Source organism: Phoca vitulina, unplaced genomic scaffold (genome assembly GCF_004348235.1).
Source record: "Phoca vitulina isolate PV1807 unplaced genomic scaffold, GSC_HSeal_1.0 scaffold41, whole genome shotgun sequence".
NCBI lineage: Eukaryota > Metazoa > Chordata > Mammalia > Carnivora > Phocidae > Phoca > Phoca vitulina.
In genome coordinates, this window is record NW_022589744.1 from 13,391,040 (window position 1) to 13,409,131 (window position 18,092).

The 18,092-nt window shown below is 49.1% G+C and overlaps 1 protein-coding gene across 2 annotated transcripts in view; it reads left to right on the top strand.

The window, feature by feature from the left end:
- The window catches only part of TNRC6C (trinucleotide repeat containing adaptor 6C), a 99,763-nt gene extending 82,592 nt beyond the window's left edge, over positions 1-17,171 (top strand). Inside the window, exons 15-22 of one of the 2 annotated variants that reach the window (XM_032429944.1) lie at positions 778-945; positions 2,106-2,297; positions 2,768-2,911; positions 6,904-7,020; positions 8,846-9,040; positions 9,856-9,926; positions 10,946-11,085; positions 14,179-17,171. In XM_032429944.1, the coding sequence (XP_032285835.1) occupies positions 778-945; positions 2,106-2,297; positions 2,768-2,911; positions 6,904-7,020; positions 8,846-9,040; positions 9,856-9,926; positions 10,946-11,085; positions 14,179-14,539 (1,388 nt within the window). In that variant the 3' untranslated portion in view covers positions 14,540-17,171. The remainder of the gene's footprint in view (positions 1-777; positions 946-2,105; positions 2,298-2,767; positions 2,912-6,903; positions 7,021-8,845; positions 9,041-9,855; positions 9,927-10,945; positions 11,086-14,178) is intronic. The other variant, XM_032429945.1, reaches the window with a different exon arrangement.
- The last annotated feature ends 921 nt before the right edge of the window (positions 17,172-18,092 follow it).

Genomic DNA, 18,092 nt, shown 5'->3' on the forward strand with positions numbered 1-18,092 from the left:
TACCTTGCTTACAAGTAGAGATGCACTTTGACTGACGTACCAGGATGTATGGTCTGTGAATCCTGGGGTTATTCTCCATCACCGAGCATTCAGTCCCCATCAGGGACTCTATATCGTCCTCCTCGCCCCTCTTTAGTAACCTGACATGGTGTTGCCAGATAACAGCAGCATGTGCTTTTAGCCGTAAGAAAGAAAACCCAGGATTGGCACGCCGTTCCAGCCGGGGGCAGATGGCAGCCCTGCCACGCCCTCCAATAGGTCAAGTCCTTAAAAGGAGTCTGATATTTATAAACTCCTGAAGAGCAGACTTTCGTAAAGTAAGTTCACTAAAGGTGGAATGGAATTATCCCTACCAGCCTGTTCTGGCTTTAGAACACTGTCTAGAACTCTGAAGGAGTTGTCCTGATCTGCTGAGTTTCCCTAAGATATCCTAAGATCAGAAAAGATTTTCCTCATTGTCTGGACTTGCCCTGTCTTTCTGTAGGTTCTGAGGAGCACCGGGACCGTGTTTAGCTCTGAAACAAGTGAAATGAAGAGAGTCATTGGTCTTACTTAACCAGAGAATATTCATTACCATTTCAGCTTAATTTGGGAATAATATTCCTGGAAATATGTGTCGTTAAAAAGACAAAAAGCTTTTCTTTCTACCAGCATTAGAAGTTAGAGTTAAGTGTGTGGCCATGAGTTAAGACTTGGATTGATTCTCCAGGAGAGCTTTAGGATGTAATAAAATTTAGAAGAAGAGCAGGCATATCCTAATAGCATTTTTATTTTTAGCCGGACTGAACCCAAACATGAATGTCAACAGCATGGACATGACTGGTGGTTTGTCGGTGAAGGACCCGTCTCAGTCCCAGTCACGCCTCCCTCAGTGGACACACCCCAACCCGATGGACAACTTACCCGGTGCTGCTGCTCCCCTCGATCAGAACCCCAGCAAGCATGGTACGTCCAAGCCGGGTGCCTGTGGTCCAGTCGCTGCTGTTCCACTCGCTGACTGTCCGGTTGTAGAGCATGCTCCTTTTATTACTCACACTGCATCTCTTGTCTGAGAATTCCACTAGAATGGAATCTTCCGTTCCATCACAGAATGTGTAAGATCCCAGCTAGTGCACGGTCAAACTTCCTGAAACCCCAGCCTCCAGATCTTTGCTACAAACCCAGAAGGAGTTGAAAACGCCCCAGAGTAGCAAAGAATATTGGTCATAGCTGCATATTTTTTATTTGTATCTGTATTCTTCAACAAAAAAATTCGTTTACTGAGAAGAAATTTTTTTCAATAAAATGATAAAACACAATAGAAAATCAGATGCTTTGAAAAAAGGAAGAAGCAAAAGTGCTAATAACCAGAGGCAGCGACCTCACTAGTAAGCATTAACTTTAGCTCCCAGTTTCCTGATAGCATAAATGGCAGAGAAAATGTAATAGGTGTATGATTCTCTCTTGATGTAAATATTCTAAAAGGAAAAACACAGTTTTTCCTAACGGTTAATTCTACAACAGAATCATCACAGGCTGCCTGGGCACTTTCCTTGGCAAGAGAGCGCGGCCACCCCTGGCCGGGTGGTCCAGTCCAGAAGATAAGGGCCCTGCGTTCACATGCCCAGTATGTCCGTCCAGAGGGAGGGCAGGACGCACGCAACTACAGAGTCCATTGCTAAGCACAGAGACTCATAAGCTGGTCCCAGAAAGGCACATAAGCTGGTCCCAGAAAGGCACAGGCCCGCTTTCAGTGATATGGGTTTGTGTTTTATCAAGATTTCCAACTCGACAAACTAAAATGGTTCTTAAGGAATTTTGGTTTTGGGGTGCCTTGCTGGCTCAGTCGGTTGAGCGTGCAACTCTGGGTCTCACGGTTGTGTGTTTGAGCGCCATGTTGGGGTAGAGATCACTTAAAAGTAAAATCTTTAAAGAATAAAAAGAATTTTGGTCTTCCACAGACAAATTTTAGGCTAACCAAAATAATCACTTATCCTTAGAGAGTGCAGGACAAACCAAGTCTGATGGTTCATGTACCTCTGAAAGGGGCAGGGCCCGGTGCCTAGCAGTGAGGGCTCAGGGGCTCCCCTGTTCACTCAGCTCTTTGTCTCCCGCTGCCCCCCCAGGTGCTATCCCTGGAGGTCTAAGCATTGGGCCTCCAGCTAAGTCCTCCATCGACGACTCCTACGGCCGGTACGATCTAATCCAGAACAGCGAGTCCCCAGCCAGTCCTCCTGTTGCGGTTCCCCACAGCTGGTCACGTGCCAAGTCTGACAGTGACAAGATCTCCAACGGCTCCAGCATCAACTGGCCCCCAGGTGAGAGCGGGCGGCACTCCCGGGCAGCGGCAGTCAGAGCCGCCCAAGCCTGAGGACAGACGTTCCGCTCCAAGAAGCCAGGGTCTGGGCTGAGAGTCCTGGAAGCATGAACGCCATAGCTTTGGCTTTTCCACTGGAAATCCGTTTGTCACACGAATTTGGGAAGTGGTGAGCAGCCAGCGCTTCCCTGTGGTCCCTTAGTTCAGTGAGAGGAGTGGAAGGAGAGGGGACGCTGTATTGCATCTGGCCAGACTGCTTCTAGACTCCACACCGCCTGAACACTCTCTTAATGTGGCAGCTCTAATCCCTGCTTCTAGCTTGTTCCAGAGGATTGATGATTTACTGAAAGTCTAGGATGTGTCTCCTGTTTTAACTAGCAGATTAAAAGAATTTCCATAAATTATCAGGAAGGAATGTGAAGATACTGTAATATTCATGTTTTGTTTTCCATTTTGTTTGGCATTTTCCAGAATTCCATCCTGGAGTTCCATGGAAAGGACTTCAGAATATAGACCCTGAGAATGACCCTGATGTCACTCCTGGAAGTGTCCCCACCGGGCCCACCATCAATACCACCATACAGGACGTCAACCGCTACCTCCTCAAGAGTGGAGGTGAGGAGAACGGGGTGCTACCTGCTCGACATGGAAGGTCTCCCTGCGTGCATTCGGGGGCTCCGGGGTGGTGTGCGGGCCGCGGGGCAAGGACACTGTGAGACACATCTGTGTGCACTTCTCACCATCTGGAGGTAGTGGTGATGGTGAACATGGAAATGGATTTCCTGGATTTATTAACACATTATTTCTGATCACTGTGTTATAAGATCCCAATATTAACCATTAAGTTTCCCAGTGAAAAAGTTCCCACTTAAAATCTATTTAAACTGCAGGTGAATCAACCCCTTCCTCCTCCATCTCGGTCTGTTTCCTTCCACAAAGTCTGGTAAAAACTGAAATCCGTTCCTGGCACAGCTCAGGGTGCTAGATTTGGGCACATCCTACGTCAGGCTTGAGGATCCAGGAGGAGGCAGTGAGGAGCTGGCTGAGCCGTTGGAAGCATCCATGCAGCTCTCAGGCGTGACGCCGAGAGGGGCGGATGGAGCAGCTCTGGACGGGCCGGCGCCCATATGGTGGCTGTGCCGATGTCCCAGTAGAGGGAGGGAGTGGTAGGGCGGCCACGGCCACTCAGGTAGTCCCAGAATGTGCATTCGTGTTTCCTGCTTAAGGCAAGACTGGGGGAGAGATGCAGTTCTTTAGTGGTTCTTTAAAGTGATGGGCTTCTAGGTGTTCCTGTGGTTTGGTAGAAAACCAGCAGAAGTACGGCTCATCCTGTTCAATGCTGTGCATTCCTCGTGTTTCGATGCAGCCGCTTCCTGGAGCGGCCATGCCATCAGGGACAGAACAGTGGTACCGAGGACAGGAAGTGGGGCCTGTGTAAGAGGGGGGACAGCGTGAGGCACCAGCCAGAAGTCAGACTCCGCCCTCAGTGCTCGTCGCCCTGAGTGTGGCAGGAGGGTTGTGTCCCGGCAGGACCGTCCGTCAGTGGATTTTGAGGTTTGTGGGCAGGTGTGAAAGGGCAGCACTGACCCGGGTATTGAGAGACCTCGGAAAGCGTCAAGGTTGCTCAGTGTCGCACAGAGCTTCCCGCCAGTGCCCCATGGGTCCTCCAGTGGTCCCCTGGCCTCCAAGTGGCCCCTGGAGCATTGCAGGTGACCTCCACATTTGCACAAGTGTGCCGTGACGTGACGACGGCGGCCCGGAGAAGGAGGTGAATTCTGCGGGCAGGGCCCAGCAGCTGTCCTCCCGTCCAGAGTGGCTGAGGCAGAGACAGGCAGAAGAGCATCTGGAAGTGACAGAGACCCTGGTGTCAGGACCAGATGAGAAAGTGGGGCCTCCGGCTCCAGAGTAAAGAGGCAAGCAGCCATCCAGCCGGGGTGATGTCGTGTGACTTCTGGGGGCAGTCAGGGGCCAGTCTTGGGCAGCTCCCCTGGGCCCTCCTGCACGCCCTGGAGAATCCTTCCTCCTCTGCTCCTGTGGCCTCGTGGTTTGTTATTTGGGAGAAGGGGAACATAGAGAACTTCTCTTTCTGTAGAACCGGGGACGTGATAATGTCCCTGCCCCAGCGCAGCTGAGCTGCAGAGGCGGGACCTTGCCCACTGCCTCTCTCCAGAGCGTGACGTGCTGCTCCCCACACACCAGGAGCTTCCAGGCAGCCCCTTTGGCTGACCTTGCTCAGGGACCGAGCCACAAAAGCCATCGTATTTTTTTTATACTTTTTGTTGTTGTTGTTGTTGTTGTTGTTGTTGTTGTTGTTTTGAAGTAGGCTCCACACCCAACATGGGGCTTAAACTCATGACCCGGAGATCGAGAGTCACATGCTCCCCAGGCTGAGCCAGCCAGGCGCCCCAGTTTTTTTTTAATTTTTAAGTCATTTCTGTACCCAGTGTGGGGCTTGGATCCACAACCCCGAGATCAAGAGTTACACGCTTCACCGAATGAGCCAGCCGGGTGCCCCCCAGCTATCCTAGTCTTGACTAAAGAGCTTGACCTAAAGTAGAGAGAGAAGAAAATTAAGAAAACGTGCCCTAGAAACAGGGAGAATAGCTGTTAACCTCTTGGTATTGGCTTATTTTACATATTTTCATAACGCGATTTTCTATTTTTTCTGTCGAGTATCAATTATACTAGGTATTGCTTTTTAATTTGTATTTTTGTTTTTCATTTACTGCCATTGACATTAAATTCTGATTTGATATTAAAGTTTACGTATTTACAGTATATGGATGGTAGGTATAGCGTTTTTTTTTACATTAGGGTTTACTAATTCACTTTTTTTTCAAATTCTTTTTTTTTAATTATGTTAATCCCCATACATTATGTCATTAGTTTTTGATGTACTGTTCCATGATTCATTGTTTGTGCATAACACCCAGTGCTCCATGCAGAACGTGCCCTCCCCGATACCCATCACCAGGCTAACCCATCCCCCCACCCCTCTCCCCTCTAGAACCCTCAGTTTGTTTTTCAGAGTCCATAGTCTCTCATGGTTTGTCTCCCCCTCCGATTTCCCCCCCTTCATTCTTCCCCTCCTGCTATCTTCTTTTTTTTTTTAACATATAATGTATTACTTGTTTCAGAGGTACAGGTCTGTGACTCAACAGTCTTACACAATTCACAGCGCTCACCATAGCACATACCCCCCCAGTGTCTATTACCCAGCCACCCCATCCCTCCCACCCCCCACCACTCCAGCAACCCTCAGTTGGTATAGCTTTAATCCGGACAGAATGAACAGTAACTAGGATGGTGAGGTACAGTCATGGCATTTCATAGCATATTGATACTAACATTTCATCCAGAAAGGAAAATAAGCTATAATTTCATGGGACAAATTCCACTATTAAAAATAAAAATTTCAAAAGTAGAACACTGTTAAAATCTAAGCACTCTATTGTTAAATTATAAAAGAAATACCAAAGAGGGTTAAATAGTCTGTAATCTTGGGATCTTGGGTTGATGACATTTTGTTGGTAAATGAAAGAGGAGAGTTTGGGACATAAGCTTAGGATATCAGTAGGACTGGTTTTTTTTTTTAGATTGTGGACTTGCAGATTACAAATCACTTGTAATGTTCATGAGTTCTCGTGCCCTCATTCTAAGGAGGTCAATCACAGTAGGCCAGTTGTAGACAGCTGTGCAGGTTGCACACTGCACAAGTCTGAGAGGTGCCCCATTGCCTGGTAGTCTCTGTGAAGGGTACCCCTGAGGTTGTCCGGTGGGGCCCTGCATCTGGCTTCCATGTCTTGTGAGATTCTGTTTGTGGAAGTAAATATGACAAGCAGACTGTCACATCTCATGTTCCCGCCCCACCAGCTTCCACACACCAGTGGAGTAACTTTCCGAATCGGAGGAGCTCTGATTCTGTCTGGCTCTAAGCTGAACTGCCAGCACTGCTTCCCCCTCCTCGTTCCCCGGCTTCCTGCTCTCCTCAGAGAAGCCTGGGGGAGGGCGGCACGGAGCCGCCGGACAGCAGGGAGCTGCACAGGGGCGACCACCCCCCCGCCAGGTGCATGAGCAGGTGTTTTCACTGGAGGGGACTGCAGTTGAGGGTACAGCCCTCCAGCTCCCCACATGGGACGCTGCCTCATGCCCGTGTCACAGGGAGAGGCTCGGACAGGAGCTAGTGGACATCCTGAGACGTTTTGAGTCAGAACGAAGTGCTGGTCTTTCTACGGTAAAATGTACAACAAAAAGCTTGCTTTTTAACTTTGTGGATATTGTTTGAGGTGTGAAAAGATGGAGAGTGCCCTGTACTGTGAGTTTTAGCCTACGTGGGAGGGAGGCCGTGCGGTCGGTTCACACTCTGGCTGGCGTTCTCGGCATTCTGCCGCTGATCCTCTTCCCTCGTGCCTGGAGGCCCTGCCTCCGAGAGGCTGCCGCTGCCTCCTGGGCCCTGGGATCCGGGCGGCTGCCCACGCTGGTCATGGCCCTGGCCACGTCACGCCTGTATGGGCAGCCCCTCCCCGCCTCCAGCCAGCCCCGGCCCCTTCAGCGGAGCCTTCCTCTTGGCGGGTGGCACTGTCCCAGCGCCGTGTCTGCCTCTGCAGGGTCCTCCCCCCCGACATCTCAGAGTGCCGCGCTGCCTTCCTCGAGTGCCTGGCCGCTCAGTGCCTCCGGCTACGCTCGCTCCTTCAGCAGCATCGCGCCCGCGCCCAGCATTGCAGGTACGCACTGGCTTCTCCTGACGTCCACGCGCTCACCCCGCAGGCGGGGGGGTGGGGGGCCGCGTGGTGTGACGGAGAGGGGGCCTGGGCACCTCGCGCCCCTGCCGAGTGCCGCGGGAATGGGACCATGGCCTCTGCGGGGCTGTCGCGAAGGGCGCGTGGCTGTAGGATGGGGCGCACCTGCTGCCCACACGGACCTGCTCCCCTCCCCTCCCCCGTGGCCACAGCGTGAGGGGGCGTGAGGGGGACACGGGCCTTCAGACCGTGCAGGCAGCCCCTGCTGGGAAGTCGATGGGGGAGACAAGAGTAGGTCCCACAAAGTGTGGCTGCTTCCCGCCTGGGTTATTTCTCTGTTACCCTAGACTGTTAGAAGTTTTTGAAGTGAGACATTTCGTTTAGGCTTAGAGAAGAATTGAGAATTGTGTGTCATAAAAACTTCAGGGGAATCTGAACCTGAAAATTTTAAGACTTTAAGGATATAAAGAGATGCAGGCCCAGACACTAACAAGACATGTGTCAGGTTTGTAAGTAGACAGAAATCTTAAAGAAGGAATGTTTATTGTTTAAAGACTTCTTCAAGTATATTTCTGTATTCCTTCAAACCTTGTCATCCAGACCTTCTGGTGTAAAGATGCCGTAGGAATTCCTTTAATACCAGTACCTAGGGAAGAAAGTCGTTTTGATATATTTTAGCATCCTTTTTTTTCCCCCACTCTGTAGTCAATTTATTATTTTATTTTATTTTAACCCCAGTGTTGTTAACATGCAGTTTCAGGTATAAATATAGTGATTCAACATATAGTTTAGCATCTTATTGAAAACAGAGCATCTGGATTATTTCACTCCTTCTAATGTTTATTCTTCCTGATGTTTACAGAGGAGATGTATATAGACCTTTACTACCTTCATGGTCATTTAGCTAAAGAGAAGGGGCAGAATCAAATCATTTTCCCTGTATCTCTGGCAGTTTTTATAGCATTTTTGCTTTTCCGATCAATGACACCTTTGCTAAGATTAGCGTTTGTTTGTTTGTTTGAAATCTTGGTGGCTAGGGGTGGAGGGGAGCTCCGCATAGGATCTGGTCGCTGTGTGCTACCCAGGGACACCGTGACAGCCACCACTTTGCCTCCAGCACTTCCTGTCCTGGTCGTGCTGGACTGGTGAGGCAGGCCTGGCAGACGTCCAGGTGTGTGCACCTCCCAACCGAGCCCTGGGCACACGAGAAGCTGGGGTTCGGAGTTGTTAGCAGTTTGGTTTTCTTCTCCCAGAGAGCCTTCAAACACTCCCCACAATGGAGGAACTGAGATGCCGAACGCTCAGCCCCCGGCAACGGGGCCACGCACGTCCATCTCTGTCATGCGGCCTGGCGGGCTCATCTCAAAGCTGCAGGTTGTCGGGGGGTGCTTCCTTGAAAAGGGACTGATAGCTAAAGAAATAGTGGAAAGGATCTACACATGTTAGGCTTTTGACCTCGGTTAATGTGTTCCATTATAAGCTTGTCCCAATAGAATATGTGGATAGTTAGTTTTAACCTCGAACTACGGAAATGCTGTTTTCTCGGTGGCAGACTTGGGTCTGGCACAGTCAGCGAATTCAGCATCAGAAGTCCCGGTGAGGCCTCCACTGGGCACTGGGCACAGGCAGGTGGTCTCTGGGCGGGAATTCGAGAGAGCACTTACCCTCGTGTGGGGGTGCTTTACTTGGTGTTTCTTTCTTATCCCACAGTCTGCTGGTGCCGGAAGCACTTTGTACGCTTCGCCAAACACTGCAGTGACTTTTCTTCTCTGTCTCAAGAATGCCTGTGCTCTGTCTCCCTGCCTTCTAGGTAAACTGTCAGACATTAAATCGACGTGGTCCTCTGGCCCTGCCTCCCACACGCAAGCCTCTCTGTCTCATGAACTGTGGAAGGTGCCCAGAAACACTACTGCACCCACAAGACCACCTCCAGGGTTAACCAATCCCAAGCCTTCCTCCACCTGGGGAGCCAGCCCCCTCGGCTGGACCAGCTCTTACTCCTCGGGTACGCATCCGCCCTCTTGGTGTGCAAGTGGGGCAGGTTGGGGATTGCGGGGGCTCGGGGCCTGCTCTGCTTGCCCTTTAGGGAATGAAGATGCCTGTCATCTTGTCCTCTAGCTCTTCTGTAAGAACTGCTCCCCCCACCCCTAGAACCCAGGAGAGCCTAGGAGGGGTCAAGGGGCCCTGGACTCTGGGCAGTGTGTGGGCCCAGCGCTCCGGCTGCCATGGTTTCCGGCCTCTGCCCTGAGGCAGGCGGTCCCGGCCCTCACAGCACCCTTCGAGGGGCCACGCTGGGCCCTTCAAGAAGGCGCTTTCAGCCTTTGATATTTGCTTCTCCACAACATTTCACTGGAGCAAAGGGCTTTCTGGGCCAGAACCCAAACCAAGCCCCCCGTGTGAATTGGGGCCCGCATCCTGGCACCGCAGCTCTGCCGGCCGCCACCGGGGCCCCCGCCGAGCTGCAGCCGTGGAAGACATGCGCCGGGAGTTTAAGAAGCTGAGACTGGAACCAGCTACAGATCGTTTGAAAACTGCTCTGGGCCCGTCATGGCAGCCCTGTGGGTCTGCTGTGTGAGCACGTAGCATCTTAGAGCATCGATTCTCAGGGGCGTGGGGGCAGAGGAGAAGGGAGCTTCTGCCGTCCTCCGCCCAGGGGCGTCTGCAGGAATTGTGGGGCTGGGTTCATCAAACCGAAAAGAGAACGTGGGTTTTCAAAGGTTGAGAAAGCTTAGAGCATGCAGTGGCGCTCCGTGCTGCCACGTGCGTGGGCAGGAAGCCTCTGGGGGTCGTGCTGACGGGGCTCTCCCCCGGCTCGCGCAGGTTCCGCGTGGAGCACCGACACCTCAGGACGGACAAGCAGCTGGCTCGTTCTCCGCAACCTCACGCCCCAGGTACAGGCGCCCGCCATGTGGGTCACCAAGTGGGCAGGCGGGCGCTGTCCTTGACTGAGAGCAGTTCCTGCCATCCCCAATGCATGCCGGCCTCTGCTGGGGGCCCTCGCTCAGGGGCCCAAAGACGGCGGGGGCGGCCACAGGCAGACACATCCGTGTTCCTGGGGAATTGTTCACTTTTTACTCTTTTGAGGCTTTTAAACAGAGTTGCTTGCCTTTAAATTATACCCACTCAAGAGTCATTGTCCTGTGCTCCCCTTTCCCGGGGTCAGGGGCTATAGGGCTGCCAGGAACCATGGGCCCCGGCTGGGTGGGCGGGAGGCCACAACCAAAATGGGGTCTTTTCTTTCTCCTGATTGACGGAATTCACAAAATATAACTGAAACAGCCAGGATTAAAAAGTACATGGTAAGGGCACCTGGGTGGCTCAGTCGTTAAGCGTCTGCCTTCGGCTCGGGTCATGATCCCAGGGTCCTGGGATCGAGCCCCGCATCAGGCTCCCTGCTCAGCCAGGAGCCTGCTTCTCCCTCTCCCACTCCCCCTGCTTGTGTTCCCTCTCTCGCTGTGTCTCTCTCTGTCAAATAAATAAAATCTTTAAAAAAAAAAAAGTACATGGTAAATGACAAGGCATAAAAGATTAAAATCATAAAGTCATACATGCTAAGCCCTTTTTATTTATTTATTTATTTTTTTTTTTTTTAAAGATTTTATTTATTTATTTGACAGAGAGAGACACAGCTTGAGAGGGAACACAAGGAAGGGGACTGTGAGAGGGAAAAGCAGGCTTCCCGCAGAGCAGGGAGCCCGATGCGGGGCTCGATCCCAGGAACCCGGGATCATGACCTGAGCTGAAGGCAGACGCTTAACGACTGAGCCACCCAGGCGCCCCTGCTAAGCCCTTTTTAAAGACAGACCTTTTCCCAGTGGTTAGTACGCTCGGGTCATAGACATTTTCTTTGAAGAATGTGTGGAAGAAGTCCCAGGAAGCTCGTTACCGCCCCTTTTCCTTCCTCCATCAGATCGACGGCTCTACCCTGCGGACGCTGTGTTTGCAGCATGGGCCTCTCGTCACATTCCACCTGAACCTGACTCAAGGCAACGCCGTGGTCCGCTACAGCTCCAAGGAGGAAGCCGCCAAGGCCCAGAAGTCCCTGCACATGTACGTCTCCTGGCTGCCGATCGGCTGCCCCCCGGGCTGTAGCCCTGGCAGCGCTGGGCTCAGGGTGCTGTGGGAGCTCCAAGGTGTCGGCGGGGTCGGTTCCTTCCAGGGCTCCTGTCCTGAGCCTGCAGGCGCTGCCCTCTCCCTGTGTCCTCACATGGTCGCCTCTCAGTCTGAGTGTGCGTGTGTCCTAACTTCCCCTTCTCAGAAGGACACAGGTCAAAGTGGATTAGGGTTCATTAATGACCTCATTTTACTTTCATGACCTCTTTAAAGACCTGTCTCCAAAAACGGGCACAGCCGGGGTGCTGGGGGGGCTGGAGCTTCCATGTGGGGATTTGGAGGGGCACGATTCAAGCCGTAGCAGGTGTCTCGTGACACGTCTGTTTCTTCTGCTGTGGAGTTGCCGTGGCCATGCCCCCCACTAGGGACAGACCCCCTAAGAGCATGCACGTAAAGCACAGCCGGAAGGAAGATGCTCTCTCCACCAGGTAGCACCAGGCACGTGACGCGTCTTCCAGCCACCTCCCCCCACTGGTTACAGGACGCTCTTGCTAAGATGTGTCAGTGGATGTACTCAGCGACGGCACTGGGCCAGTGGGATTGCTGAATCCCACGGTGGTTCTATTTTTAATTCTCTGAGGACCCTCCAGAGTGGCTGAACTAACTCCCATTCCCATCAGCAGTGAGCAAGGGTTCTCTTCTCTACATCCTCCCAACACTTGTTATATTTTGTCCTTTTGATTCTAGCCATTCTAACGGGTGAGGTGAGATCTCATTGGGTTTTGATTTGTATTTCCCTGATGATGAGTGATGTTGAGCATCTTTCATATACCTGTTGGCCATCTGTATGTCTTTGGAAAAATGTCTGTTTAGTTCCTCTCCTCATCTTTTAATCAGGTTGTTTAGGCCTTTTTTGTTGTTATTGAGTTACATGATTCTCTATATATTCTGAATATTAACCCCTTATGAAATAAATGCTTTGTGAATATTTTTCTCCATTCCGTAGTTTGGTTGTCTTTCATTGTATTGACAGTTTCCTTTGCTGTGCAGAAGATTTTTAGTTTGATGTAGTTCTACTTATTGATTTTTTTTCTTTTATTGCTTGTGCTTTTTATTTTAAGTTTTCTTTATGTAAGTAATCTCTACACACAACGCAGGATTCCAACTCACAACCCCGAGATCGAGAGTTGCACGCTCTTCTAACTGAGCCAGACAGGTGGCCATGTGCTTTTGGTGTCCCATCAAAAAATCATTGCCAAGACCAATGTCAAGGAACTTTTTCCCTGTTTTCTTTCAGGAGTTTTATGGTTCCAGATCTTATGTTTAAGTCTTTAATCCATTTCAAGTTAACTTTTGTGAGTGGTGGGAGACAGGCGTCCACATGTTACTGTTTTGCACCTGTTCCTCCAGCTTTTCCAGCACGTTTGTTAAAGAGACTGTCCTGCCTCCGTTGAGTGCTCTTGGTGCCCTTGTCAAGTATAAATCAGTTGTCTACGTGGGGATCTCTTTCTGGGCTCTCTATTCTGTTCCACTGCTCTGTTGTCTGGGTTTTTTTTTGCCAGAACTGTACTGTTTTGAATACTATGGCTTTGTAGTATAGTTTGAAATCAGCAAGTGTGATGCCTCCAGCTTTGTTCTTTATCAGAATTGCTAGGGCTCTTTGGAGTCTTTTGTGGTTCCATGTAAATTTCTGTGAAGAATGCCACTGGAATTTTTATAGAGATTACATGGAACCTGTAGATGGCTTGGAGTTGCCTGGATGGTCTTGCATTTGTATCTTCTTCAGTTTTTTTCATTAAAGTCGTTTAGTTTTCATTGCACAAAGTTTTCACTTGCTTGGTCAGATTTATCCCTGAGTATTTTCTTGTTTTTTAATGCTGTCGTGAATGAGATGTTTTTCTTTTTTTCTTCTTCAAATAGTTCATTGTTAGTACATAGAAATGCAGCTGTTTTTCATTATGTTCGTTGTATATCCTGCAACTTTACTGAACTCATTGATCACTTCCAGCAGTGTTTTTGGTTAAGTCTTGAGGATTTTCTCTATATAAGATCACGCCATTTGCAAATAGTGATCATTTTACTTCTTCTTTCCCATTTGGATGCCTTTTATTTCTTTGTCTTGCCTGATCGCTCTGGCTAAGACTTCCGGTGCTGTGTGGAATAAAGATGGCAAGAGCAGGCATCCTTGTCTTGTTCCTGACCTTAGAGAAAACACTTTCAACCTCTCACTGTTGAGTATGATGTTAGCTGTGTGTGTGTCATGTGCAGACGGCCTCTCTGACACGGAGACGTGTTCCTTCTGTCCCGTTTGTGGAGGGTCTTTATCATGAAAGGTCGTTGTGTTTTGTCAAATGCTCTTTCTGCATCTACTGAGACAAGAGGACTTGAATCTTTCACTCCCATCAATGTGATGTGTCACACTTTGTGATTTGCTTATGTTGTTCAACATCCTTGCATCTCAGGAATAAATCCCACTTCATCGTGAATGTGTAATCCTTTTCATGTGCTGTTGAATTCAGTTTGCTTAATATTTTGTCAACAATGTTTACGTCTGTGTTCATCAGGGATATTGGTCTATAGTTGTCTTGTGTCCTGATCTGGCTTTGGTATCAGGATAACACGGGCCTCATAAAATGAGTTCAGGAGTGTTTCCTCCTCTTCAGTGTTTTGAAGAGTTTGAGAAGGTTTGGTGTTAATTCTCTTTTAAATGTTTGGTAGAATTCACCAGTGAAACCATGTGGTCCTGGGCTTTTCTGTGCTGGGAGGTTTTTGGTCACTGATTCAGTCTCCTTACTCGTTATTGGTCTGTTTGGATTTTCTGTTTCTTCATGATCCAGTCTTGGTAGGTCATCTGTGTCTAGGGATTTGTCCAGTTCTCCTAGGTTGTCCAGTTTGCAGGTACAGAGTCATTCTAGAAGTCTCTCAGGACGCTCTGTATTTCTGTGGTATAGGGTGTCATGTCTCCTCTGTCAGTTCTGATCTTATTTATTTGAGTCTTCTGTTTTTTTCTTAGTCTAGCTGAAGCTCTGTCAAATTTTTTATCTTTCAAAAAAACCAGCTCTTAATTTTGTTGCCGTCCTGCTCTTTTAGGTGTGTTCTGGGAAACACTACCATCTTGGCCGAGTTTGCCGGCGAAGAAGAGGTGAACCGTTTCTTAGCCCAAGGCCAAGCACTGCCGCCCACCTCTGGCTGGCAGTCCAGCACCGGGACCGGCCAGACGCGGCTGGGCGCCTCGGGCAGCTCCCACGGCCTGGTGCGGAGCGACACTGGCCACTGGAGCGCCCCGTGTCTGGCCGGCAAAGGGAGCAGTGACCTGCTGTGGGGCGGGGTCCCCCAGTACTCGAGCAGCCTGTGGGGCCCACCTAGCAGTGACGATGGCAGGGTGATCGGAAGCCCCACCCCACTGAACACTCTGCTTCCCGGCGACCTTCTCAGTGGGGAATCCATCTAGGACCGAGAGGACCCCGTGGGCGCCACAATCATCAGCACTAGGAAGAAAAGGCTGACCCTTTCCAGTCCGGGCAGCGCTGAGGACCCCGCTTGACCTGAGCAGCCCGGCAGCCCTTTGAGTACCTCTGTCCAGTACTGAAGACGAACCCTGGCCGCAGTCCTTGTGAACTGTTCACGAGACAGTGCGGGCTGCGCTTGGTCAGTGTCACATGCTAATGACAGGATGTTCCTCATAGCTTTTTATTTTGTGTTGTCTTATGTTTGTATGGTGTGTTGTCGTTTTGATTTTTTAAGTATAAAAGCTGCTTAGAATAGTTCTATCATGAAGGGCACTTTTCAGATTGTGGGCTGGAAAGGGTTATTTTATCAAGGGGGGCGGGAGGGAGGGAGACGAGAAAGCCTATTTAAAACGAGCCTGTGATGATTATGCACATTACCAGAGGCGGACCCCGTAATCAGGGGGAGCTGGTGTCCATCACTGGGCGCAGAGTGCGGGCTCTACGCAGCGGGCCTGGCGGCCAGGACCGGCGAGCTGCGCAGAAGCAGCGACCTGCGGCCTGCTCTCTGCTCCCACGGGTCCGCCTATGCACATTACCCTTGTTTCATTACTTTTTCATGCCATTTTTTTTATCCCAAAAAATATTTTTTAAAAGTTAAAAAAAAAAAAAAAGACATATCAAACATGCAAATACTTGAATCCAGCAGGCCAATAAGGAAATGTGAACACTTGCCGCGTCGAATTCTACACTTCCAGGCTGACATCAGTGCGCAGAAACAGGCTCTAGGAAACATTTCTGAGTTCACAGCCTATGTGTGTGTGTGTGTGTGTGTGTGTGTGTGTGTGTGTGGAAACAGAAGCGTGTGTGTGCGCGTGTGCGCACTTTCTGTGTTTGTGTGTTCCGTGTGTGAGGGATTTAACTGTGGGTTTTCCCTTTTATTCAGTATATGCTTTTTTTTTGGCGCATTGGTCAAATGTTTGTTACTATTATTAGCTTCTAACTTTGCACTGAGTGTCCCTGCCCTTCCTTTTGCTAATCCTATACATGAAAGAGAATTCATGGGACAGGGCCGGTGACAATTCATGTGTAAATGTTTACTCAAGGACTCTGTTATTGCGTTTAAAAATTACAGTGTATATCTCTGGAGAAATAATATGTATACCTACCTTTAGCAGCTTTTTATTGTGGACTAATGCAAGAAAATATTACCAGAGTATTGCACCGTGTTTCCATGTGGAATAGAAAGTGAGAGAGAAGACAACTGTTGCAGAACTGTGGCCATAGATCCTCGCGGAGAGCGGACGGCTCCGCGGGAGGAACAGAGACAAGCACTTGGACGTGGGTGGTGACCGCTTTCGGAGGGGCCCGTGCTCAGGGCTCCCACCTGTTTACAGACCTTTTTTTCTCCTTCAGACTTTAAAATAAAAAAAAATTTTAAAAAGGAACTAAAAAAAAAAAGAAAAAAAAAGAGACTTCCGTGGTAAAGAAACCTATTTTCAGAATGCAGATACGCTACTTCAGAGCTCTGGGATTGAACAGTGTCGTCGCTTCCCTCCAGCCATCGTTGTGGACTGTCGATTGTCCCCCTTCGTCGAGGTGACGAGACGTTGTGGTCACTGTCTTGCACATGCGGATGCGCTCTCAGGAAAGCCAGGGTTCCCGAGGGGCAGCTCCACACCATTTCATGTATTTTGTAACCCAACTCCTAGCACTGAAGATGTTATTAAAAAACAAACAAAAAAAATAAAGAAAAAAAAGAAAAAAGGAAAAAAAACACAAAGAAGAAAAATACCTAATCTCTAATGTGTAGCAGTTACATATTTACCAAATAACGGACTCAAAAGAAATAGATGTTTGAAGAGTGCTTTATATATTAAAAATTGCTTTATGTTTTAAAAATGATCAATGTTTTGATTGTTTTGCAAGAAAGACAGACAATGGAGTAACATACCCTCAAGTATGTTTAAAAATATATGAACATTGTGCTCCCTGCCTGCTTGATCAGGAAACTTGTGCATTACATTTTTTTTAATTAGCTTTTTAATGGTTTTATCAAAACAAAACAAAAAAAAGAACAAAAAATAAACAAAAACAAAAAAACAAAAAAAGAAGGTCCTGCAAAATTGCAGTTCAACAAAAGCTGGTTTTATAGAGGATCATGAACTATGCACAAACTGGGTTCAAGACTTGTTTTCTCAAGTTGAGTCGTGTATTTAGCTAAACAAACCTTCCTCAGAGTAATAGCATCTCATTGCCATTACATGCGTTCTATATATTTGATGTATATATGCTCACGTATGTATATCAAATATATGTGCGTGCGTGCGTGTGTGAGCACCAGACAGCTTCCCATGCTGCCGCTTAGCATCGAGTTGTAGAAAAACTGATATTTTAAAATTGGGGATGGAAGTAAAGACTCTGTTTGTTTTTGTTTTTTGTTGATTTTTTTTGACCTTTTCTTTTGAATTAAAGATGTCTGTAACTCTGAGATTAAAAAACAAGTTTGTGGCTTTTAATGTTTTTTCCTCATAGAATGTGATCGTTGAAGAACATGCACCGAAAGTTGCTTTCAAAAGTACAACGCTTTGTTGAATCTTAATAAATTGCAATTTTTTTCTTGGCTGTTCAAATAAATGTGTTTTTTATTTTTCACAGACAGATATCATCGATTTTCACTTTGTATGTACTGGGGGAGAGAGCTGTCCTGTTGTTTGTAACGAATTCCCTGACTCTTCAAGATATCCTTAGCGTTTACGTTAGGTGATTAGATGAACTCTGAATGTCTGTTGTTTGGCTTATAATTTTATCTTGTGGTTTGTGGCTTTGCAGTTCCCTCTGAAACCTTACTACCGGCCACGGAGAGGCGCAGCAGAGCGTGAGCCCGCCGCCGCCTCGCGGCCGAGACAGAGCCAGGGCCCCCGCTGAGGACCGTGGCTCCATCACCCGTGACCCAGTTTGGGCCTCAGAAATGTTGGGACCAAGGAGAGTAATGAAGGCCTTTTGTGTTTCCTGGACATCTTATTCATTTATTCTTGTAAAGTAGCCTAAAATAATGGGTGAAAGGTGACTTTCACGAAGCGTTTTGCACACGCAGAGCAGAACTCAGGGCGCCGCGGGCAGTGGCTTAGCGTGGCCTCTCTGGTGGCAGCTAGACAGCAGAGCCGACGCCGGGGGGTCTCGGGCCCACTGCAGACACCATGACCTTAAATCAGTCCAGCGAGCACCAGTGCTTCTGACGGCCAGGATTGTCATGATGGTGTCTGGGAGACAGGCCAGCGTGTCCTCCGTGACCCCCTGCTCAGAGAGCAGCAGAAGGAGTGGCTTTCTGTCTCCACTCCCCTTCCACGTGCCTAGGGCGAGGTGGCAAACCTCCTGGCTCTGCCCAACCTCTTTAGAAAGTCACAAAGGACAGCACCTAAGGGGGTCACGGTCGGAAGAAGTGAAAAGCGAGGAATGGGAGTCGAAGTGGGCAAAGCGCACCCAGCATTCTGCCAAGCAGGTGCCTGTGTGTACTGCGAGAGAGCGCCTGCTCCCCGGGAGGACTTCCTGCAGGAG